This window comes from Nothoprocta perdicaria, unplaced genomic scaffold, assembly GCF_003342845.1.
Source record: "Nothoprocta perdicaria isolate Ctin4 unplaced genomic scaffold, notPer1 scaffold_8, whole genome shotgun sequence".
Lineage (NCBI taxonomy): Eukaryota > Metazoa > Chordata > Aves > Tinamiformes > Tinamidae > Nothoprocta > Nothoprocta perdicaria.
The window spans coordinates 7,391,593-7,417,691 of NW_020456087.1; the positions used below are offsets into that span (position 1 = coordinate 7,391,593).

Genomic DNA, 26,099 nt, shown 5'->3' on the forward strand with positions numbered 1-26,099 from the left:
TATCAGCACAGYTCTATTAAAGTACTTCTAATGCAGAGGGAGGCAGAAAGGTAGTCTGTGCTAAACCAGAGGCAAGTTTTTATGGACTTACCGCATCCCTTTCTCTCAAATCTCTGATGCAAGGGGGCTTTTGCAGAGACCTACAATTTCAATGCACTTCTCTGGTCAGTCTCCCTTTCTATAAAATAAATGCACAGATGCTCAGTTAAGCTGAGGGATCATGAGTTGAAAGTTGGCGTTGCTGCTTTAATCCAAAGAGCCTAGCTGATCCTCAGAGTGCTCAGTGTGCCCAGGATGCAAGTTGATGTTTTGCTGTTGGAAAATCTGCTTTACAAAAATGAAGAATCTCCTTCCTACCTTGGCTCTTCTTCTAGGACACTTCTTGCCTTCTGACTTATTTGGCTTAGAATGACTTTAATACAGTTAACTTGGAGACCATTCACCTTCCTTTTCATCTTTAAGGGCAAGGCTGTCATATAATGCTTGGTAAAGATGAAGTGTTTAACACAAAGCTGCCAACTGCGAAAGAACTTTGTGTTTTGGATAACAGCAGTGAAAAAAAAAAAGTGGGAGATGTTAAAGAGCTGGGGAACACAGGCAGCCTTTATGGATGCCAGTTGCAGCCAGAGAGGATAACACTGTGTGAAGGACAGCAGCCTCAGTGTTGTATTCCCTTGTGGTTTTCTTTCAGACTTCCTCCGCTAGGATTCCTCAGATAGACTGAGATATATATCAGGACCAGATGTTTCAGATACATAGGAAAAAAAACATAAATGGCAGTTTTAAGAAAGCTATAACCATTCTGTTCTGACATCGTGATTTTCAACTGTTGTTTTTTATCCCCCTTGCCTTAAGACAAAGGGAAAAGAGATGGTGTGAGAATTCTGTCCTGCACCCCCTTTATTACACAGGGTTTGCTGAAAGGGATAGCACATATGTTCCAGCAGAATGCTCCAGTTTCATAGAGTGTGATAGAAATAGTACGAGCACCAGCCCTGTGCAAGGGGAGGYTGCTTCAAATGCAGAGGTATTTCTTTGCCCTGATGTCATGTTTAAGGCACTASTCCCTGCTTGGGTGTGCCCCTTACTACACCACACCACCACTTTACCAGAATCATCTTTAGAATATACTAGCCTCATAGCAGGTATTCTTGCAGGGCACCTAAATAATAGATGTCTCATCTTGCATGTGTAAAGAATATGTAACTTTCTCTTTATTTGAAATGTGCGCAGAAATGCAGTGTCTTGCATTTTTAAACTCTGTACAAATAAATAGTGAGAGAGATGGAAGAAACTGTGTGTCAGTCTGTGCACTGAAAAGTTTCGTTGTGTCTTAKTTTTCTAATACAACCGTTTACTCATCAGGAAGTAACTCACAAGTTTATTTCACAAGTTTGTTCAAACTATTTACATTACAAGTATTCAAAAGACAGCCCTTTTACATACTCTGGCATCAAGAATTACACATGAAATGTAGTTTTTTCATGCAGGTTAAAACTTTCCACATATGAACAATGTTGCAATCCTCCTTTATAACAGAAGGGAACAGATAAGAACACTGTTCCTAAAACACTCCTCCATTTTAAGGTAAATATTTCACTAATCACTTTAAAATGAATATTCTCAACAGTAAGCTATCAATCATCCATCTATGCATGCTTTGGAGATGATTTTAGCCATAAAAGCAATGAGCACTACTGAAGGTCTATGTTTTAGGTATGTGTAAAGCATGATGAAGACTCTGAAAAGATCCTTTTTTTTCTATCCATTACCAGAGAAGCCGCTCAGCCTCCTTGGACTTGCTTTCTTTTGTTTTCCTCAGTAATGCCTGTTTAATAGCATTGATCTTTTCATCAAGTTCAGCCAATGAATAGTTCTGCTAAAAGAACAAAATAAGAACCACAATCACTTACATCTTGTAAATGCTACAGAAGTGGTCTAGCACTTCATACTCAAGGCCACTGCATAGTGCACTAAATGACAAATACTTTCACCTAACTGTCTGAACATAGTCTATGGCTATTTAAAACTTTAAAGAAGGCAAACTTGGAAGAAACCAATAAATCAGTCCAAATCTTGGATCACTATCTGTGCTGTTTCCATTGTAAGTTTGTTTAACCTGTTCTTTAGAACATAAAAACATTGACCAATGCTTCTCAACAGCAATTACACACTTGCAATTTAATTCTAATATTAATACTGATACAGTAATAGTAACCATCATACTAGCACAGGTTTTTAGAGGAGTTGGAATTTTAATTTTCTTTCTTTTTTCCCCTTACCCTGCTAGCAAGCTATCCAAAACTATGCAGCTATTTCTGAGACACCAAGTATTTGCTCGGTAGAGCTTCTGATCACTTTTCCCCAAAGCAGCCTGAAATAAAGGTAAACAAAATATAAGAGCACTTACATGGGGAGGCTGGACCTTTCTCCTCTTGCCCGAACAGCTCTATAAAGGAAGAGATAGCAGAAACAGACTTAATCTTACTTTGTAATTCCAAAAACTATAGAGCCCACAAAACACATTGACAAGCATCTTAAAAGTATGGAAAGGATACTGGCTGCCAGCCCATAGATAAAAATTTTCTTTATTACTTTGGATCATGAGAAACACTGGTGAGAGAAGATAGAAGCTGTTCAAGCTTGACACCCTGCAGCCAATAGATTAAATAAAGCTAAGTGAGGCTTCTTTCAGACAAAGCAAAGATCAATACCCAGGTTTTCAAACTTTGTCAATATTTTTCCTGTAACAATATTGATGCAAAATTTTGTTCAGAGAAACAAAAAAAAAAGACGCAAATTACTGTACAACACGACAATTRGTACTATCACATAATTCATGCAAATCACCATTCTGGAGAATATCCCAAGGCAAGTTTCAGGGAAATTTCAGCCCATTACATACTTTTAACTATTAAATATTTTWAACTTTTCGTTTCCAAAAACTTGATAGTCTCATAAATAAAAAGATTTTAATGGTCACCAACACTAACAAARATGAAATTACTTCTGTTGCTTTTTAAGTGCTGTCTCTTATCCTTTCAGACCAGCAGAAGGATATAAATAATATATTATATATTAAATATAACAAATACTTGTTATATTTAATAAGTGGGGAGAGAAAAAACAGCACGATAATCCATCAGAATTTTCCAAAGCTAAGCAGAGCCTGACATAGTAATCACAAATATCCTTTGCTTTAACCTTCTTCAGTGAATGAAGGACAAGGTCTGCTGTTCAAAAGGAAGCCCAGGACACTGCACTTCTGCTACCCCCAGGCACTTAGAGACAAAGAACCCTGCACATTAGTTGCCAGTTTTCAGGCAAAGTCAGAAATTATCTGGTTCCTAAAGGAACTCACTCCTTTTCCTCTTGGAAGAGCCATTTCCTACACCCACTCTTTAGACCAATCCACCATAATCTTAGTGAGATTATGTACAAAAGCCAAAAGAATTAAAAGAACTATTCATTTGTATCAGGATCACAATTTCGGGCARTTTTTGTCATCAAAAAGGTTCTGAATTTTAAAGGAGTGGAGGGAAATACAACCTCTAATATGTTTGTTTCTCAAAAGTAAGTTCWGGTAGCTACATTTTTTTTTTCCTCTACAAATGCTATTTTATTTCAAATGAGAAAGTAGGTAAAATAATGAATCCATTTAAATGGTCTATGTAAAACACAACAATTAAAAAAAAAAATCAAGCCAGACTTTTCTACCAATAATATCTACCCTTTGATTCCTTGAGTTTTGTTTGTGCATCAAAGACGTATGCAGGGAAGTATCAGACGCTAAATGAAACTGACAGTTTCTTACCACAGATTGAAAATATTCTGGCGACAGTCCTTCCAGCTCAAGAATTTTATCTTCAAGCTTCTTAATTCTCTGATAAATGTCTCTTGGTACAGGACCACCTAAGAATACCAAAACAAATGCAAAAAAATCAGGAAAAGCACTTGAGGAACTTGATTATTAGAGATTTGCAAGTTTTACAGGTGTTTTTTTTTTTTTTTTTTTTTTTTTTTTTTTTTTTTTGAGTCCCGCTTTCAACCTGTAACTTCCACAAAATAAGTGGCTGTGAAAATAAAAAGACAGGGTAATTAATATGATTCAGGGTAAAACCAGGTTGTTAAGCCAGTACAATCACTGAAGTTAATAGGCAATTTTGTGGAGGTGGTTCAAAAATATCTGACAAGGCTCCTAGACCGACCAACAATCTCTCTCAATACACTGGTACCAAATGTCACCACTTCAAAATGAGCTGCAGCATCAGGGCAGTAGAAGGGCCACAGAAGGGCACTGTATAAACTGAGATTACTGATTAGCATAACTCAGCTACACGTTGTTCCAGTTAAAACAATAGCCTGGTTGTGAATGGTAGCAGCAACTAAGGCCTTGGCAAATTTTACTTCTCTTGCCACCCCTTTCAATTTAGGTCTAGGCGTGTCAGATAAACCAGTTCTATGCCACAGACTACTGAAATATGCATTTTTTTAAACCATTCATCTCTTCTATGTCTTCGTTTCAAGAGACAATTTTGTGGCTAGCTACTCTCCTTCAGTTTTGCTCACTAGTCACCACCTACTAATTAAATCTGCTAACTTCTCTTTCTTAATACATCTGGTTCTTACTGGCAAGGGAAAAGAGCAGTAGTAGTACAAGGAGAGGCTGTTCTGAGTTAACAGCTGTTGAGCTGAGATCTCTCTATACTCAGAACCAAGGAGTAGGTAAGCAGGTGGCTGTGGCAGGTTACCTTTCCAAATGACTATTTACTGTGCAGCTGCTGGGAGAGGGAATAAATGATCTCRAGACCTTCCCCAAGAACACTGACTTGGACAGCAGTCAATTCCTTGGCAAGTGCCCCACTGACTTGTTTTCTACAAAATTGAGCTGGCATGAGGAAAATAACTGTTTAAAGCAGCTAAGAGGCTGGGGCTAAAGCATTTACTTTAGTGAAAGGTTGGATGTGGCTCTACACAGGGAACTACTGACAACAGATTCCTACCTTCTATGAAAGAGAAGCAAGTTTCTTATGTAACTGCTTCAGGAATGATCCACCTTTATGAAAAAAGTTTCAGGTTGTCTTTCAGTTCATCTTATCACTGAATTGTAGCACTTTTGGTGGCTCAACCCTTTATTGAGTATGGCCCACTGTTTTTACAATGATGGAACTTTTATACTTCCCAGTAGTTATACCTGCAATACAAATACAGGTACACTAACACTACAATTAAAAATGAGCCAAACCTGTTTGTAACCGTAAATGTGCCTCAATGTTTTGTAGCCTTTCCTCGATGGCTTGGTTCCCACAGTCAGGAATGGGGACGCTGGCCTTGTGATTGGGAGCGTGAGCTCCTTCGGATCTCGTCTGCGGCCCGTATGTATTCACTACCCTAGAAACTAGGTGAAGAGAAAACAAATTTATCATATACACGCTTGAAACAATATTAAGACATATCTAATTAAAATGAATAAAAGTGTTATTTAATTATATAGCTCAAAGCTAACAGTCACAACAATTTCACAATATCATCTTTGAAGGACATTCTCTTCACAGACATTTAAGATTAGAGGTTCAACAGAAGTATTTCCTTAAAGTAATTTCGCCAGTAAGTAGACTAGGGCTTAACACCTGTATCAAAGGAAAAACTATCCTCATACATTCATACAGGATGGAAGTCTTGAGAATTTGTTGTTAGCTGCAGATAAACAATGGGGAAAAAAACATCTGTGTCAGCTGTTGTGTTTGTGAATGGCTGTGGATGTGAAGAGGAGGCCAGGAAAAAAGTCTATCCTAATATTACAGAAAGCATCATAAATAAAGCCCATTAAAACTGGATATGAGGAAGTTCAACCAGAAAAAAGCACTGTGCATCTTAGCAAAGAAATTCTCTCCAATTTTTGTTATTCAGGTAACTGATTTACTGAATCCTCAACTGTTTCTGGGTGCAGGACTTTTCTCACCACCATGTCTGTCCTGGTCAAAAGATTCTGGCCACTTCTCTTTAAATAAGGATCATTTCTCAAGTCAGGACTACTGCAGACCTGAATTCTATGCTGTAAACTCCACACTGACCTATCTTCCTACTGAGAACTTCATGAAGGCCGCACGCTACATTCTTGCTTCACAGTTTGTGCTGGTTTCACTTCCAATTCCTAAGTGTTACTCAAGTGCCAATTCTGAACTGTTCAGGTTTCAGTTACTTGAAGAACAACCTCTCTTTCTTGTAATACTCTACTATCTGAGATAAAAACTAGCACTTTAAAAAAAAAAAAAGAAAAGAAAGAAAGAAAAGAAACTAGTGAAAGGGCTTCTTAATGAATGGTGCTTAAACTCCCCTGTCTCCCTTTTAGCTCACCAGACCCTTTAATGGTTCTATCTAGCACGATGCTTCACAATGTTACTCCTCTGAGTTTTCCTAAAGTCCTTGATGGCATTCAAGTAGATAACTGAATATTACCACTCTCAAAATGGAAGAGAAGGTTGTTTTGCCATTTTGTTTTTCTCTCAGAGTAACTTCTGTACAGCTAAACAGCACTGAACAGTCAATTGTTTCATTCAGACATAATTTTCGCTGGRCAATCATTTTTACACTATTTATTTCCTTCCAAAAAGTTAATGCAGAGGAAAACCTTCCCAACCTGTCATCTCTTATAAAACTCTGCCTGTGCTTCCACTGTGTCCTTTTCTACATTATTTAAGTATAATTACACCAACCAAAAACAGGATAATTTTATTTCATTGCATCTCCATAGCTAAATTCCTAGTCTCACCTTAGACAAAAAGCTAATTGTTCAGTTTCTCCATTCTACCTACTCTGCTTTAGCTTTTCCATTTTTCCTTTCAGACAATGGAAACAAGGTGTCATGTTTTGGTGTTCAAGCATCAACTGAATGAAACAGAAGGGTGATTAAAAACCTTAGAAGCATAGGAGAAGATTTTAGAAGTATTCTCTACAGACAAAAGTATCTGTACATAAGTTTCCGTTTTTTGAGCGCTCAATAAGACAAAAATTTATTAAAGTGTTCCATCTGAACACTCTTAATGAAAATAGTTGCTTACCCTTTATATGGCTTTTAAATCCAGGATAAGGTGTGAAAATTGCATCTGTTCTGGCACAGCTATTTTCTAAACAAGTAATAACAAAAGACAGTGAGGCCTTAGTTATGTATTTATTATTTAAAATATTCTAGTCATCATCAACTTCCAGCTTTTCAGAAATCTAAATTTTTCATACAACAAAATCAAAAATAATTTATTTTGYTCCTATAAACATTTGTTCAGAATAAAATTAAATAAAATTCCACACTCATATGGCTCTATTGGGTTTAACTGGACAAAATGTCTTCCAAATTACACTTCATTTGTTTTTCACACTTTGCTGTGTTTCTCTAACCTATTTCTTTCTTCTTCTATGGAAGCATTTTCCCTGCTTACCACTGTTTTTTCTATGAAAAGTAGTTTCTATGAAAAGTAGTTTCTTGAAACTACTTTCTTCCTACTTTTATACTGGTCTAGTTTAATTCATCAGCATTTTTTCCACCTTCCTGCATTTATTCAGGTTCCTATGGCTTCCTGAATTTGTTCAACTCTAAAATGCTGAAATAAGGTCCACCTTAGGTTATTCTAATATTTATATTTAACTCAGTTTGTATATACCTAAAACTTTAGAAATATTTTATTATGYATGAACATAAGTCCTAACATTGTTTCCTCTGTATTTAGCTAACAGTTGTAGAAATATTATTTTACTATCTAGCATCTTCTGCTAACCTTTACATGTGATTTGCATTTCAACTAATRTTCAAGGACGTGAATTTTCCTCCTATAAAGATTATGTAACAATACACTGATCTCCAAATGTATAAATAAAATCATACAGATAAAGCACAGCCAAATATTATGAAAAAAAACCCTATGTCTCCTTGTTACTCATTCTTTTATAAAGTATCTTCACTTTTAAGATACATTTGGTTATACAGATCCTGACCATGCTAATGGAAACCAGTCTACCAGACAAATTTGGGCCTGATTCTAGATATAGTAAATTGTGCTAGTAGGATTCATAAAAACACCAAGAAAACAAGTTACAGTAAAAGAAAAGTGAGATTTTCTCTAAAAGACCAACTTGACTAAAAATTAAAAAGCTTACATATGTGTTAATGTAACTAATATAAAGTTCAATTTCCACCACACAATTGAAATTTCTAAACTGCAAATTTGAAAGCAACATATAGCTAAAACATTACAAAGAATAGCTACAAAATTATCAGATGTAAGACCACAGTTCTTAAAATGAACATAGTAATGGCTATAATGTTTCTGTGTGTAATCCATTAAACATTGTCACTCAGGGAATAATTTTGTCCATCTAATAAAATCTACAGTGCACATACATGTTAACTTAACAGTTATGCTAAAAAAAATCTGCTTTAAATATAGAATAGTTCATTTAAAAAAAAAACAAAGCAAATAAACAAACAAAATACCTCTTAAATTGCTATTAAGATAAAGTCTGGCTAGCCAGTTACCTTGATTACAATCAATAACATTGCAAAATTCCCTGACATTATTTTCATTGATCTCAGCTTGTTTCCTCTCGATGAAGGCTGATATCCGCCTGTCAATCTGCGGGTAATAAACATGATGGCATATATCTATTTCATTCTTTAAATTTAAAATCCAGAAAGTTTTTTTCTTTTAATTTCGGCAAATCACTTACTTCTGCTTTTCCAGCTTTTATCTGGACCACCTCTGGATCAAAATTAATATGAACATCCTTCAGCTCTCCCGAGTCATAGCCTGCATACTTTTCTTCAGTCTGAGGGTTACCGTCATAAATATCAAAATTTGTTTCACAAGTCTGGCCTTCTGTTTTACCTGCAGGTTCAACATGGTCTGTATTTTCTTCTTTAATCAATGACTGCAGTTTTTCTAAAAGAGGCTGTACAAAAAGCAGTACATTAGGGTAAAGGGTAAAAAAAAAGGTATTATAATTTCAAAAATGGAACTGAAAAAAAAATTACAGTGTCTGCTTCTGATACAGTAATAAAAATTTTATAGTTCCAAATAGTCTGGCAAATGCCATAATTTCATCCTGATCTGCGCCTTTTAGATGTTGGTACAGAAAAAATAAACTAAAAACAAATTTCTAASAAAATCTGTCTGCTGCTGCTCGTTGTTACTAGCTAAATCAAAGCTTCAGTCTTTGGCACCAATGCCACTTAATTAACATGTCATTCAAATGCCTCCTCAGAACAGTAAGGCTTAGTATTTTTCCTCCTTAACATGAAAGCCAGTGCTTTCACACTGTAAAGCCTTTACTTTATCACCACAGCACTACATTCTCCACTTGAAACGGCAGTTGCCCAAGTGAATGAGAGAACACAGACATGAAATATATAGGTGTTATCCTGAACACATGCTTTACTTGACATGGTTGATTATCTACTTAGGTCATGAAATTAAACGAGAAAATGCACTGACATTTGTAGCAGTAAAATAAATGATTATTCTACTGAAATAACTCTTACACAAGATGTGAAAATAAAAACCTCGGTATCCAGAGTATGTCAAACTACCCATTTTTTTTTCTACCAGTTTCATCTAATCTGAATTTTACAGTTTATTTTTCCTCTAGAAATCAAGATTTTTTTTTTTTACAACACAATTTCTATCAGTTAGATTTCCTGAAATGGATTTAAATTCCTACAGAAACTGAAATTCTGTAAGAACACTGCAATTAATATTTATTTGCTTTTATCTTTTTTATCACACCAAAGATTTTTGTCTATCTGGAAAATATAAAGGGTCTTTCTTATACCTGCAGATAAGCAAACACAGAAACTTCCTTCATTTCCCACTCTGTTAATACTTACACACTTGAAATAGTTCGCTGAATAGCTGACGTGACAAATGAGGTGTATTTAAATCCTCACCTTTAACAGCTGAACTATCAAGGTCAAAATACCGTTCACCTTGTAGCTGACAAACAGCTCATCCTCCCCCGTTATACAACTAAATCACAGTTACTTTTGACAGGTTTGGAAAGTTTCAAACAGTTAAATGACAGTCACGGYGACTGGCTACTTGGCAAGATGAGACATTAATGTCAAAGAAATTACTCTTAAGAAAAAAAAAAGACTACGCTGAAAATATATTTAATTGCAGTAAGACACTCCAGGATGTGTCATGCTGGGATAATGCCACTTCTTGAACCACTGAAAGCACTCCATGAGCCTCAAAACTCACCCAACGCATGGAATCATTATCATAGCATGACACACACCTGCCGTGTCTTATTGCTTAATTATAACCCACCATAGATGGAAATGTATCACATTTACAATGCAAGTCTAGAAATCAATGAGGCTGCATTTATTTAGCCTGCTCATCTACAGTGACTACTCTCCAGTATTCTGAAAAATCCATAGATTTGAGTAACTAAGAAGCATAGTGGACTCCCAAGCATATAACATATTTTTGCATTCTTTCTTATTGGACATAGAAACATACGATTGTAACTATTGAAATTTTACACTTTAGATTATATTCAGTTGCTGATCTCTTTAGTCAAGTTGGATGGGTCCAATGAAATATTTACCTGTACACTTAAAATATGCTGCTGAAGGGCACTAAAGAGCAGTACTGGCTGAAGTGCTGATGTGCTTTGAAGCTTGCTCCAATCGATTACAACTTTCACGATATCGTCGCCAAGGTTAAGCTTCAAAAGGGCAAAACAAATATCATCATCACAAGAATTGCACAGTTACATGGTATTTAATACTAACACCAAACTATATAAGACTTGTACAGGACAACAAATATATCCCATCTCATAAAAACTGTGTTTTTAACTGAGGCTGTAAAAGAAGCTCTATGTTAATTAGAACCCAAACAGCCGCATTTTCAAATTAAGYTATTTGTAGAGTATGTTTACAAAGTAAAAAATTTAAACTACTCAATCACACTCTTATTCTGTTAATTTAACCTACAGCTTTGTTCAATTCTCAATCCAATTAGCTATTACACTAAAACATACTGTTCATGTTAAATACTTAAATGTAGTGGCAGACAATAAACACGCACCCAGTGCAACGGCTCCCTGTAAACTTAAGTATTTTATTCTGACTTGAAAGGCTGTATGAACCTGTATGATCAAGGGCTTGCCCAATTCATACATTTTCTATTTGTTGCTGATCCAAAGCAGGCTTTATATTAAAAAGTTCTAATACAGAGAGGAAAGAAGAACATAAATCTTCTCAAAATCTCCAGGTTAAGCAATCTCTGGTCCACAYAGCACCTTCTTTTTGACTGTCACACCTGTTTTCAAATCATTTTTTCTAAGTATACAGAATCAGAATGAAACAGCAATTTCCATATTGTATTCTCCTAGCTGAGGAATGGCAGTATTGAACTCCTAAACAATAAGACATAGAGAATCTGAAGTTCTCTTTAAAGTAACTATACTTCTTCTATAATCAAAAAATAATCTTTTACTTTATAATACTAAAATTACTGTTATTAAACACTAATTGTCCATTTGCCTTTTCACATCCATCTTTGCCATTTTTATTCCAGTACGTTCTCCTCAAAAGAACGAGTAAGGTGAGGAGCACTTCATTTCCCAAAGCCAAGCACATTGTTTTCATACCAATCTATAATTAATCCCAAAGTCATAAATACAGATTAAACTCTTGTTTAAATCAACTGGACCTGCATTTACCCAAACGCAGATTTCCAAAGTCAAGTGTGTTCTTTACTTCTAAGATCCAATTCCTCCAGTTAAAAAAATAAAATAAAACAGGCCTCAGATACATGAATGAAAGCATCCAACATGAACTCTATACGATCAAGGTAACACCTAATAGTATCAACTATTATACACAGGAACATAGAATACAAATGCACTTGGTTTGTGTTTCCACAGTACATGAAGAAACCATGAGAAGTAAACCTAAAGATATTTCCATTACACTGAAGGCAAAACAGTAAACCACCAAATTGTTCTACATTAATTTTAAAATCTAGCATTTTCATAACAATTTTGTGAACTACAAGCTTAAGCCTTCATTGTTTACTCAAAGAATAACCTTGTTGGATCCGATGCGAGTTCCCCAATCAGTTACAGAGCAAAGAAATTAGGAGATTACAGAAAAAAGTAGTGAAATAGTAAACAAACTTGCAGGCTATTATGTGTGCATCAAAATGCATCARAAATATTAGAAACTCACTATAAAACAACAATTAATTGAATCAAACTCTTTGTCTGGCTACATATATATTTTACACAGGCAACTAGCTTGCACAAAAACCGTTTAGTACTTATTCTACATAGGAGGTATGAAAAGTAATGTCCAAAACATCTTACAAATCCACAAATGTATTAAGAATTTAGTACGAATTAAGAATTAAATCTTAAGAATTAAATAACTATTCATATGTGATCACCTGTAGCACATTATCTGAAACAAGTCTTTCTTCGCAAAGTTCCTAGAATAACATCCGCTGTATACTAAATTACAGTCCATAGRTACAGTTAAAAATATGTAGCTGCAAGTCATATTCAACAGAACAAAACAGAATACAAATACAATTCCTTAATAGTCCTCCATATTTCAAAAAGGAACAGCTAACAAGTATCTTCATATTATATTGTATGGCTCCTATCAGGACAGTTCAGTGTAGAGAATCAGTTGTGCTTCTGTTTTAGAATAATTTTGAGATAAGTAATTAGAAAGATTACCAAGTGATGTTTTAAAAATAAGTAAAGAATAAGCCTATCCTGCATCTGAATATGTTTCTAGTACAATACATTTATATTTCTCATTGTTTCATGTCCTTTTACCTAGAAGAATTGTTACAAGCAGGTTCTGTGATTTGATAACTTTGAAGTTTATGTATATTTTCAGGCCAAAAGGCTCTTCTGTGGCAAATTTCATGAACACAAGCCATTCTGGCCTTTTGAAACTGCCTTATGAAAGACAATAACTAGKACTCAGAGCTTAAAGAACTTCCCAGATTTAAGTCATATTAAAGAGWCGTAGTTCCCAGCTGCAAGTGCCAACTCTAATAAAAAAGCTCCTGGACCAGAAATATTCCTGTTTACAGTCCAGCATATTAGTACAAGTCCAGTCTAAGCTAGTATGATGGACCACAACCTGGATAGCCATTGACCTGGCATGTTTTCCAAGTAAATTCATCAAAGGTATGGGATGGATATAACTAGGAGCAGTTACTTTGGTAAAACACAAGTGAATCTATCTGAGCACCAGTACTGACAGACACCAAGTGTAACTGGACAACTGCACAATGACTGTGATTGAGCAGTTAAAGGGGCAATTTTACTCTCCACCGTTAACTACTGTAACTCAACTGGGGAGATGTAGCAACTCTAATCTGAATCGCACAGTTGCCTGTCAGAACCTAAAGACTGTTTTATCATGAAGCCTTCAACAGTGATGTGTTGGGTAGAACAGGTAAATCAAAGGAATAAGCTATTGAGGGACAAGCACTACAGTGCTCAACATCTGTTTAAAAACAGTTAATTGATGGGTACCACAGATAGCACCTTTCCATTTACTCTTCCTCATGTTCTTCTTAAACAGGAGAACTTGACCTTTATGCCATGTTAGCATTACAGAAACCRTAAGAACGACAGTGATCTGTCAGGGTAAAATAATGGTTACTAGTTCTTCAACAATTAAGATTTCACACTCTTCACTAGGAAGAATTACAAGATATTTCATTTTCAGTACGTGGACAGTTTTCTTGCCACAGCAGTTCTATGCACCTAATATTCACTGGTGTATCAATCACCACTGTCCAGCACAGCATTCACACTCAAAAGCTAGGCCAGCATTTATTGCATTCACAGAGAGGAAAAYTGAGACTCTGATCGTTCAGGGCCCCAGTATTCAGGCCCTTAATTTTGGATATGTTTTGTTTGACAGCTGAGACATTCCCTTACCCACTATGAGGTGAAATGTCAATATCGCATACACTTCTTTGGAAAAAGAAGCAAGATGCTCTAAAAATATTTCCACCTCAGTCAATAGTTATTACGAAACTACTTAATACATCTAACCAGGCTCTATATCTTACTGTTTTTGTAAACAAAAAAACAAACAAAAAAAAAGAAGTACTAAGTTATATTCTGCCCAAACTGCAGGTTTGAAGGGCCCAAACCTCCAAACTGTTGCCTAATTTTCAAAGCATGGGTGCATTCCTCCTGCCTTGACAAGKTGACATATATACGCCCGCACAACTCATTAAGTTGTAAGCAAAGCTCTCACTTAGCAAGGGCCTCCTACCACTAATATTGCATCCATGAAGAATTAGAGATCCATCTCCATTCCCTAACGGATCTATCACTGTCACTGAAGCCCTAGCAGGAGTCTTTCCCGAACCACGGGGCAGCCAGGCCGCTTTAGSGCCCAACCCACAGAAGGCACTTGCTGCATCAAGCCCCGGGCCCTCTGCTCTCATGCAACCGACGGTGAGGAGCTTTTGGCAGCCCGTGACGCCCCCAGCAGCAGTCTGAAGGCCGAGCCCRCAGTTTGAAGGCCGAGCCCGCAGGCAGAAGGCGGCGCGCGGCTGGAGCAGCTCCGCTGCGGGTGCAGGAGCCCCGCAAGGCGCTTCAGGGCCGCGGCCCAGCGCGAGGGACACGCACCCAGCGCCGCGCCGCGCTCACCTGCGCCGCCAGCCCGGCCAGGGCGCGCAGGGCGCTGCTCGCCACCTCTGCGGCCGCCGCCTCCGCCTCGGTGCCGCTCTCCGGGCCGCGGCCGCCATGCTGGGCCGGGCTGGGCGCCGCCGCAACCGCCACAACCGCCGTCTCCGCCATGACACCCAGCCAGGCCGTCGCCCCGCGATGACGAACCCGCGCGCGGCCTGCCCACGGGCCCCGCCCCCGTGCCTGACGGGCGGGCGCRGCGGCCAATGGCGAGCGGCGCTGGAGCGGGGAGGCGGTGCCCGCCCGGCCTGTCGCCATGGCGGGGTGGGCAGCGGGAAGCGCGGGTGGGAGGAGGACGCGGGGTTCTCTGTGGGGCCGGGCGCCAGTTCCCGATCTCGTCTGTGTCCCGGGATGTGCCCGGCGCGTAGCTCTGGGCTAGTGTCAGGGCCAAAACGGCACTTCCCTTGCATCACGGTGGCAATAGCATAAGGATGTATTTTCCGCTGTGAAATGGGAGTGTTGGTCTATATACAAGTGGTAAAGCGGCCATGAATAAAATGCCTTGAATAAAAATGTCAGAATGCAGATGAGTTTATCTGAGTGATATTTGGGTTAGTACTTTAAAGGTATTCTTGTCAATATCAAGAATCGACTTGGCTTAGTGAAAATACTTACCAGTAAATCTAGGTCTCCGTTCAGCAAGYGACTTAAAGGACCTGAATACAGAAAGTCCTGGTCAGCTCCAGAGAAAAATTATTTCCAATGAGGACTTAAGTGCTTAACTTTTAGAAAAGTATTACATAGCAAGCTACAATCTGTTACCTAAAACAAGCTAGATTGCACTTTATCAAATTGGGATGAAAAGAAGCACTCTGGGTTTTGAAATGCATTATGCAAAATGCCTGCCTGATTTTTGAAGTTCTGAAGTGCAGAGTTAATCTCTATTTTGACTTATTTTCTGCATGTTCTGTTCTTGACAAAAGACAACACCATAAACACATACATAGACCATGGTTGTGAATGGAAAAAAGAAATAAAAAAACACCCTATTTTTCAGTTCCATCCAACAGTGCCAATTCCAGTTTATCGTCAGGAATTAATTGCTTGAGCCTGCCCTGCCTGTGACTTGTGCAGTGCAATCTCTGGACAGAAAGCTGAAGCAACTTTACACACTGTAGTTGTTCTTACTTGATCCAAATCAGGAAGCTTTCAAGATTAAAGGAAAATACAATCTCTTCCCAGTGAACATTGTAACACCAAATAGACATTAAAGTAATTTGCCATCCAGAGCAGAATGTCAAGCACTGATAAAACATCCTGTTGTTCACTGTTGCTCCTCAGCGTCAAGGGATTTGATTTTGCTGTGCCYGAATCTCCAGTGACCTGTTAGTGTAGATCAAGGCGAGAAGTATGAAAAGAATTTTAATTTAAAGTGATAAATGTTCAATTGCCTATTAAATTCAATTTTTGACAAATGCTACTTTTCCTGGAATCATGGAGCAGGTATACCTAGTTTTGCAATTGCTACATGTAGCTTTACTAATTGGGAGAGACCAAACTTCTTTCCTTTGCTTGCAAGCCTGTTAACATTTTCTTCTGCAAGAGTCTGTGGGTACCAAAACAATTTTACATATTGCTGAAAAATAAAGATGTTAGAACTGGCAAGAGATATTGGTTGTGACATTGGGTGTCAGAATGTGGAGGATATCAAGACGTGGTGAAGGCAATACACTATTATTTAATCACTGATCAKTGCAAAAAATGTAAGCAATAGATCATGAGATCTGCAGAACTCAAATCTGCAGATAATGTCAGAGCTGATGGCAAATGTCTCCTTCTAAAGAAAAGCTAATGATTCCTATYGATACTGAAAGCACAGATTTTTAATGTATTTTCATTATATCAGAGGGCCTTGATCCATTTTGCACCTGCTAACTGAATACATTTGATATCATCTAAAATTTTACAGATGAAGTTTTGTTATGCACTATGCAAGCATGAGAGCAGAGAAGGTATTTAAGAGATTAGAAAGATAAGAACATGTGGAAAAATGTAAACAAACTAGAGAAAACATATGCTAATACAGCTAATACAAACTCTCTTAAACATTCATATTCTTCATTGTCAAGAGTACCAATATGTTCACAGTRAATCTAGGCCTCTGTAAAGGCCTTTACTGGCCTTTACTGTCTGTAAAGACAGAGGAAATTATGACATGCTCAATAAAACTATCCAGTTTATCAGTATCCAATATCCAGTTTATCAGTATTCTGGATTCAGCCTCTAAATTATCTGAAGATGTAGATTCTTTCCAGAAGAGGGGGGAAAAAAAGACCAAAACCAGGACTGTTTTTATTACTCAAAGAGGAACACTCGGACACTTCAGGTCTATTGGTACCTGACAGAAAGCATCACTAACCAACACTGAAAGTTCTGCTCAGCAAAGTGCTTAAGCTGATGCTTAATTTTAAACACTAGGCCATCTGAAAAAAAGTCAACTTAATTCCTTAAAATGTAACCATGGGCTTAATTACTTTATCAAATAAAGTCTATAAATTGCAAATCTGTATCTCAAATGGGAGCTTCCTTCTTTCAGTGCAGAAGTCTTTGCTGACCTTTTGTGTGTTTCTGTCACTCAAATACTGCTGTATGTTCTGCTTTGCTTTGTTCATTATTGTTCATATCCTTGTTTTGGTGCTGACATGTTTCAGTTTTAACTTCCTGCCTGCCACCTCTTTCTTACTATCATCTGCAGATAAGATGAGCATACTCTGCACTATATTCTTCAGTTCTTTTATTAAAATGTTAGCGAATTTTGACCTCTGCAAGGACCAGCTCATAAGGCAGTGAACTGTTATTCAGCTATTCCATTTTCATCAATTTTAGACAGTTCTACAGTTATTTTAAAATGCTTGATTATAAGCCCTCTTTCTGTAATCTCCTTGCAAGACTGGCACATGAAAATGTAGACAGTATCTTGAAGAGTGGTATCTATGTTCACACATTTTCCTTACCTGTAAACTGCCAGTAAATTGACACAAGCATTGTAAAATTAAGCACTCATACTTCAAGCTATTCCAAAAATTAATAATTTTCCACTGCATTAATATGTACATGCTGAACATATTATATATTTAATTTGAGCTTAATGGGATACTTGAAAATCTATATTTAACAGGAAAACAGGAATATAACATATTTACTTCAGAGAAACTTTAACTTTTGGGATTCCTTGATTGCTGAGTGCTTGATTTTACAGGCTGTAGCTTGCATCTTTATTAGTATAATCTGACTATTATTTTAAAAGAAATAATAGCGATGGAGGCTTAGGAATATTTAAAATAGGATTCTTTAACTGTGCTATCTACCAGCTCTTCATTGTTTGGCTTAGCTGGGACCTAAATTCTTTGCTGTGCATACACCCTTCCTAACCTTTTTTGAAGAACTGTTAAGTTACCCAAATTTAAAATCCTTTTGAGATTTTAAATTCCCGTGCCTAAGTAGCTGGGCCATTATCACCTGATAGTCCATATCTGCCATTATTGGCCTGATCAATCTTCCAGGCTGCTAGCAGGCTTCTTCCTTGAATTCAGGAGTTTGACTCAAATCTACACTTCAATATAAAATTAATGAACTGATAGTTGAAACTCAGTACCTGTATTATACAGTTGAACTGATCCTCTCAAAATAGTCTTAATGGCTTAATATATCTATATATATCCGTATTACAAAGTAGATGGGCACCTGAATCCTTTAAGCTCCTCTAGAAATCTCACCCTGTGTTCTTACCATCTGCAATATTCTTCAGCCTCTATATCAGTAAGAATATGCATGTAATTCTTTTTTTTGATATAAAATAATTATCAAGTTGTATGAATATTGTCCGTTGTAAACAGACAAAACAAAAAATCGCACTCATCCTTACACTGTCAGTACTTTTTCTGATGCAGAAGAGGTATTTGTTAATAGGGAATATGGAGTCTTTGACATTTTGGGTCCCAGTCCTCCAGTGAAACTGCTCATGCACCTGCTTACTTTGTGCACAAATCTTTCTAATGAATTCTAAAGGACTATTCATGTGCATAAAGCTAAGCCTGTGTGTAAAAGCCTTTGCAAGACTGGGCCTAGGTTGTAGGTTTGATAATGACCTGGGGCTGATTCAACAGAGAACAAGAAGTCCTTTTTAAAAGTAGAGTAGAACTGCAGCTCAGCTGCACAGGTACAGGGGATTCTAAGAAACCTTCTGCTACACAGAAGTCACAAAGCTGGCAAGAAAAAATGGCAATGGGTATCATTTGTTTTTTCATTTTATGTTATGATACCGCATTTCAACTAAGTCATCGTTGTTCTTGGCTCCATCTTAATTTCATTATGGCTGTGAATTCCATTTAAATAACTGTATTACAGGCACGCGGGAACTTTAGTGCTTAAAGCTCGCACGTATACACATAGGGTGTTTTTAAGAGCAGATCTGGTGGGAGAATGATCATTGTGATAAACCTGAACTGTTCTCCTAGGAGCATTATTGTTTGAGGAGAAGGCAAGACATCAGCACTCTYTCATATAAACCTGCACAGAACGACTTTTCATATTTCCATATTCTCTCCATGCCATAATCTGGCTTGCTGGGAGTAGTCTGTGCTGCAGTGCAGCAGCCTATGTTCCTAGAGACAGCACGCTGCCTGCAGGAGCCTCCCAAAAGCATCAGGGCAGTCCAGCTGTACATCTCCTYAACCTTTTTGTCTTTATTGCTTCCATGCAGTGCTTACATCAGGAACTTCTATMGACTTTGATGAAGTTTTCTCATATGTTGAACTTAAACATGCACGTAGTGCTACTAAAAGCACCATTTGGGTTTTTAACTATCCATGAGAAATCAATGTGATTATTTAAATGAAAGGCGAGGGCCTGCTTATGGATATAGATTTTGGCATTTAACATGCTGAGTATATAGTGAGCTAGGCATGCTTATTGCCATCACAAAAAAAGAATTGTTTTCTTTTCCATAAAGCTAAGTGTTGTCTTGTAATGATCTCCACAGTGCAAAATTATTGTTAGTGTATTTAGYGGTCATTGGCTATCAAATGCCACTTGTTTATTAGGCGACTGAGACTAGTTTGTTATGAAAATTATACTATTAAAGTGCATGAAAAAGGTGGAAGGATTCTGCGTCTTGCAGCTTAATCATGTTTTAGTCATAGTAGGCTGGTCCATCAAAAAGTAGTATTTCCCCACTTAAAGGATGAATTCAATAATCTCAGCTCGGTGAAGAAGTGAGGAGAGTAGGCATGGAAAAACATCCCAAAGAAGCAGTGGGTGAAGATGATAGTCCTGGAACCGCTGTCTTTGTTCTAGTTGTTGTCTTTGGGGGCATGGCAGATCTTTTGCTCAGCCTGATGTACTATAAGATATTACTTATAAGGCATTGTGCTCCTTTGCCACGCTTTTTAATTATTATTATTATCTACAGAAGAAAGTTACGGAGTTAGGGAGTTTTTTCCTAGTTTATAATTTAGTGGTTCACGCTGAAGTTTTCTTTATGTCCTTTCTGTTTTTATGCAGGCAGTCTAGAAGATGGACATTTGACAGGCCACAATAGACTGCTCCTTTCCCAGGTATCTCCTGCCTGTTTCCTTTATCTATGAATAGGAAATGGCTTAAAGGCACCTGTGTTATGAAGGTCCCAGGGGCAGCTGCCTGACTAGTGAATGCCTGATTATGTGTTAACATGCTTTGTCAGATATTGGCAGAATCTGTTCTCTTCTTTTGCCTTTTCAGCAAGGGTACCATTGACAGACTGGCTACCCATTTATAGAAATGTTGTCCATCAAACTGTGAGGAAGGACAATGGTGTTTTTCTGTGGCCAGTGACTGTGGGAAACTTTTCTTTGGCTATTCAGGCAATTTTTGTAGCTTGCTCTGAAGAGGAGAGACTGATGAGTGCAAAAAGTACAATTAAGCAAAGCCAGACTTCAATTGAAGGCTGTAGTGTAGTCTGCTGTTCTCATTTTTTTATTTGGAAAAAAATCTATGGGTTTTCACGTTGCTGTGTGGCATTCAGCGGGGGGCTATTACAATCCTAAATTTTTTTTGTAGACCACCTAATTCTAAGTAAAAATTAAATGTAATGAGAGCCACTTGGAGTTCTGAATATTTTAAAGCATAATTCCCACAGAAGGGATTCGACCTAAACTGCAGAGAGCATCAGTTGGCTAATTATAGCTGCATTTTATATTACAGCAGGTGTCAGATGCAGTCATCTCAATAAAGTCCACATAATACTCTGGGAAATAACAAAAGCTATTCTTTGAATGTGGGTACTAATTTCTTCTAGGTGTCATATGAGCTCTGATACTTCTTATTGGCATTAACAAGAGCACTGCAGCACTCAAACATGCTTTTTTGCTTAGGATGAATTGATACTGTAAAGCACTTATTAGTCAGACTTGGCAGATGTCAGTAGTTAAGACTAGTGTTGCAGAGGTTAGCATGTAATGCGAAGAATCTTATGTAAATACTTTTAGATGATGGGCTGGTTTTGAGAATGAGTGTGAGCCCTGTACCAACTTACTTAATGAAAGCTAAATAGACAACAGCAGGATAACTGCACTTACTTCAGCTTATATCTTAAGTCCTCTAGAAGTAAAGGGCAGATGGGAAGGCAGTGAACTAGTGAACAAAAGCATCAAACATTAAGTTCTCAATGTGTTCATTTCATTTGCTTGCTTCCATGAAAACAGCAAGTTGGAGTTGCTGAAGTGATGAGTAAGAAAGGTCATTCCTAAGCCTTGAAACTGAAATTCCCTAAACGTAGTATTATCAGCCTGCATGTGCTGAAACTACAATCTAGAGGCATGTGATTGATGATCGCCTAACTTTTTAATTAAAAGACAAGCTTCTGTTATTCCAAGAGGATTTTTTAAAAAATATTCATGAATTGGTAAAATAAATACAGAAATTGCTATTTTACACAAAAGCCTTTGAATACAAGGAACTGTGATGACATTGAAGTGGAATTTCTAGGACTGTGGGCAGAATAGAAAGCAAACACAGCAAAGCCTGTCCAGCTGTTTGTGTGCTGCCTTGTGGCAGAGGCGCTTCCCAAGCTTGGCAAGGAGCACAAGAAGGGTAAGGAAAGAGAAGCCTCAGTAGAGACCACCAGGATCAAGTCATGAGACACTTGAAATGGATAGGACATCATTACACTGACGTGATCAAATTAACTCTTCAACTTGGCCAACAGTAGAATGGCTCCATCAAAGAATAACACCAGATCTTAGGCTAATAGTGTGTGAAAAACAAGTATCTACCATGTAATAGCAGAACCTAGGAATTTCATTCAATAATAAAAATCTTGTAACATTTGAGTCTTCCAGATGAGCAACAAGCCACCTACCTAGATAGCTATAGTTCTGTCCCTCTTCCCACATTACTCTCCCATGAGAAAAGATTCTCCCAAACACTAGGCTGCCTTTGCTTCTTGCATAGAATCCTGTGGAGAAGTGCAGAAGTTCCAGAAATAAATGCATCTTAATAAAAAAAAAACTTTTATTTTTAAAATGTAATAAATAATCAAGTGAAGAATTGAATCACAAATTCCACTGTGTTACCTTAGCAACTCCACGAGAAAAATGATCACAGCTTATGAAACATCATTTAGTATTTTGCAGTATTGCAGGATAGTTTAAATCACGATCTTACCGCATTACAAACTGAATATACTAAGATATAGAAAAGGCCYGCTTTTTCTCTGAAGACAAGACACAATTAATAATTTATTAAAAAAGGCAAAAAAAAAAGGAGTTAGAAAAAGACATCTCTGTTAAGAATAGCTGTATTTCTAGACTAGTATATACATACTGTTAAAAAAGATTTTATATAGATATATATAAGCATAAATAATTCATAAAGYCTCTAAACCTGGCCAAAAACAGATATGGGGAACAAACAGACAAAGATACAGAAAAGAAAATAAAGTGAGAAATGATTCTTTGACTAATCCTTTGCTGACATCTGGAAAGGAAAGGGCTGTCTCTGAGAGAGCTGCTTTAGCTCTCACACATGAGGTTACCTCTAAGAAAAAGACATATGAAAAGGCCTGAGAACAAAAGCCCAATTATAAAAGCTCAAGGCATGATTGCCATTGTACAAATGAATTTACTGATTTACCCCATTTATCCTACATAGTCCATTTCTGAAACCTATTAGTACTGAGAGCAGCYCAGCTTATTCTGGAATGCTCTGTCGAGTTCAGTGAAAGGTAGGGGAGGTAAGGAAAAGGTAGATTTAACTGCAGGAGCTGTAGAAATAGTCACCCTTCAACCGTCTCCCTCTTTGTATAAAAGGCGTGAGGAGGCCACATTGTATTGTGTTGCTTTCCCACTATTGCTTTCCTCTGCCTTAATTTCTGTACATGTGATAGTGTTGGACATTAAAGAATATGATATTGTTGTAAAAAAAAAAAAAACTTTCTGGATAATATTGCTCAGAACTTACTACCCTCTGCAGTTTACAAAAATTAATAGTGTCTGCTTGTGATAGCTCTGAAAAGTGTCTCTGGAAGCACGTATCTGCCAGACAGCCCTGGTAGAAATGACTACCCTAGATGCAATATGAATTTTATGTGTGTGATTCTCCGAGATTATTCTTAAAAAAAMCTGAATGAGTCTGGGATAATTTTACGTCTCACCTACTGTGAAAATTGCTTTGGTTGCAAGCAAAATCAAACGGTCTGTGACCTACACTTCTTGATATTAAACTCATCACACTCTCTCTACAGCTCCTCCTTCCCCTCCATCTTTTGACCCGGGATTCCTGGGAAGAGACTGCACAATGTGGGCAGTGCAGATGGTGCCTGAAGGTCTGTGTCTGCCAGGTGTCTGGACAACAGTTGGGTCAGCGTCTGCAGCTGAGCACAGCGCGGGTTTGACAACAATGTCCAGCACCCYGGCTCTGAACCACGGCCTGGTGTCCCCTTGGGAAGGACCTCTGGCAAGTCTTGGGCTATGCACAAGCACACAGAATTTTGGCAGGTTGAAATCAGAGGAAAACTTTGTCTGAATTCATTGCTCAGAAGACAGAAATACCTCCTGTACCTGCTACTGTGGATGTGAAGGGTTGACTTAGTGATATAAAATATGAGAAAATGCGTTTTTTAGTATAATGACAATAATCACATATACTCAAAGAAAGTGTGTGACAATTCTGCTCGTGTTTATTGACAAATTGTAATAGAGAAAGGAAGGCCAGTCTTCCACTGGGATGATCTGGGGAAGAAATGATGCTGCTGCCTGAGTAGCTTCAACAGATCAACTTCTGAAAAAAAAGAAAAGAAGAGAAGAAGGAAAAAAAAGAGAGGAGAGGAGAGGAGAGGAGAGGAAAGGAGAGGAGAGGAGAGGAGAGGAGAGGAGAGGAGAGGAAAATGGAAATTCCCATATGGTTCCATAGTCCTTGTATATGTCAAGGCTAGATCATCGAAGCTGTCTGAAACTGGATTTGTGTGTAAGAGAGTAGCAAGATCCCCAAAGTGATGGCACTGCTGTAGTCCATTTCTAAAGTTTTTGTAGTGAGATATATGGACTAGATCATCATTATCAGGGCTGCTCAGTATTGATCTATGAAGTTTAATGGAGAATTTCATTCCCATAACCAAGTTTTTAAAAGTGAAACAATGTTGATGTTGCTCCATATGAAAGATGTATCCTCTGGTGGAGCTCTTTTTTGTTAAAGAAAAAAAGGAAAAGATTTTCATAAAAATGAAGAGGAAAATAAAAAATTAATAACGTGCTTGTGTACACAGCAGTTTACTTTTCTTCAGCTATGGCACATAAGACCATGAAGTGAATTAATCTAGACTTTCATTAAACTATACCATCTTTTAACATATTTCAAGGAGAGTAAAGATTTTGAGGTATTAAAAATGTATACCAAGGTTCTCCAGGTAATGTTTATGTGAAGGTTCAAGGAGTTATCCAAGGCCAGAATACTGAAGAACTGAAGGCCTATTAAATTATTATGATCTTAAAACTAATTACCATAATGCTGAGGAGAATACATTTGTAGTAACAAATWTAGAACATATTTTCTAATTTACATTATGATTCTCAGGGTCGTTCAGTGACAGAATGCAAAATCTTTTATTTTTCTCATTCAAACCCCGTGTCAGGTGCATGAATTCTATAGCTACTGTAGAAARGCATTTTAAAATTGTAAATCATTAATGAAAAAATATATCTTTGCCTAATATTATACAATAACCTTTATCTTATGAACAGAGTTTAACAATACATGAACTCAGACTGGCTTTAGCTATTTCCAAAAGTCTGTTGTCTGTACAGGAAACTCACTGCGCACACAAATGTTCTAGCATTCCTGGAAAATGAATTTTAAATCCACATTTATTGTAAGTGCTTTGGGGAAAGAACCATCTGAACCTTCACAATGGGATGTTGATCTGTAATTGAGCTCCTAACCACTTGGGTTTTTTTCGCTTTTTTCACTTTTTTTTTGTTTTGTTTTGTTTTGTTTTGTTTTGTTTTGTTTTGTTTTTGTTTTCCTCTCTCTCTGCTGCCCATCTGCAGGTAATGGCAATGTTTCAAAGACTGGGATCCCTTGCATCCTCACAAGTCCTTACATTTGCCGAAGTTGCAGGTTCAGTTTAGGCCAGCATTCTTCACAAAGATAAAAGAATGACAGATCCTCACATATTTGTGTTTCTGCAAAGTGAAATGTTGCCAGTCTTGGTATGAATAGTGCAAGGAGCTAAGTATTTAGACTACATATAGTGACATGCTTGAGCAGTGTCTCTTTASGTGTAGCCACAAAATGCTCTAACAACCTTATTTTACATTTGTTCGTTCTGAAAACTTACTTCAAAYCTAAATTCTTTGTGAGCAGTAGCCCATATTTGTATCTTAAGTGGATTTCCAATCTTCTTCACATATATGCACTTTTATCGGTATTATTTGGAACTGTTACACTTTGGAAGACGATAAATTACTGAATGATTATTTTAAATTTTTATTTTCTGCTCAGACATATACATGAGTCATATGTTAATCACTGTGAATTACCAGACTTTAATGGTCAATTTATACATATCAAACCAATATCATTATAATTTTTTWAAAACTAGTGTATTTACAAATGTATTAGTGGTGTTGTGTGACTTTCATTTGGTAATATCATAAAATTAGAAAGAAATGTGAAATTATTGAACATATCCAAAGAGCCAGAATGAGTGATACTAGCAAACCACATGTCCCTGATTGTTGCATTTAAAATAAGCCACTGGAAGGTCATCATGACCCCATTGCTTGTTCCAAAAACAACCATTTCCTTGATTTCTATGATTGTTTCTATAATATAAAGTCAGTAGAAGCCATTGCAATTATCTAGTTGGTCCTTGATGACCACATGACATAGATCTA

The 26,099-nt window shown here is 37.3% G+C and overlaps 1 protein-coding gene across 1 annotated transcript; it reads right to left on the reverse strand.

Moving 5' to 3' along the window:
* Window positions 1-1,367: 1,367 nt before the first annotated feature.
* MBIP (MAP3K12 binding inhibitory protein 1) lies at window positions 1,368-14,988 on the reverse strand. The gene is made up of 9 exons (XM_026051852.1): window positions 14,692-14,988; window positions 10,603-10,722; window positions 8,722-8,943; window positions 8,531-8,627; window positions 7,062-7,127; window positions 5,246-5,398; window positions 3,815-3,912; window positions 2,411-2,449; window positions 1,368-1,879 (listed from the first exon to the last, which is right to left on the reverse strand). The coding sequence occupies exons 1-9, from the start codon at window positions 14,986-14,988 to the stop codon at window positions 1,769-1,771; spliced, it is 1,203 nt and encodes a 400-aa protein (XP_025907637.1). The 3' UTR covers window positions 1,368-1,768.
* Window positions 14,989-26,099: the final 11,111 nt, after the last annotated feature.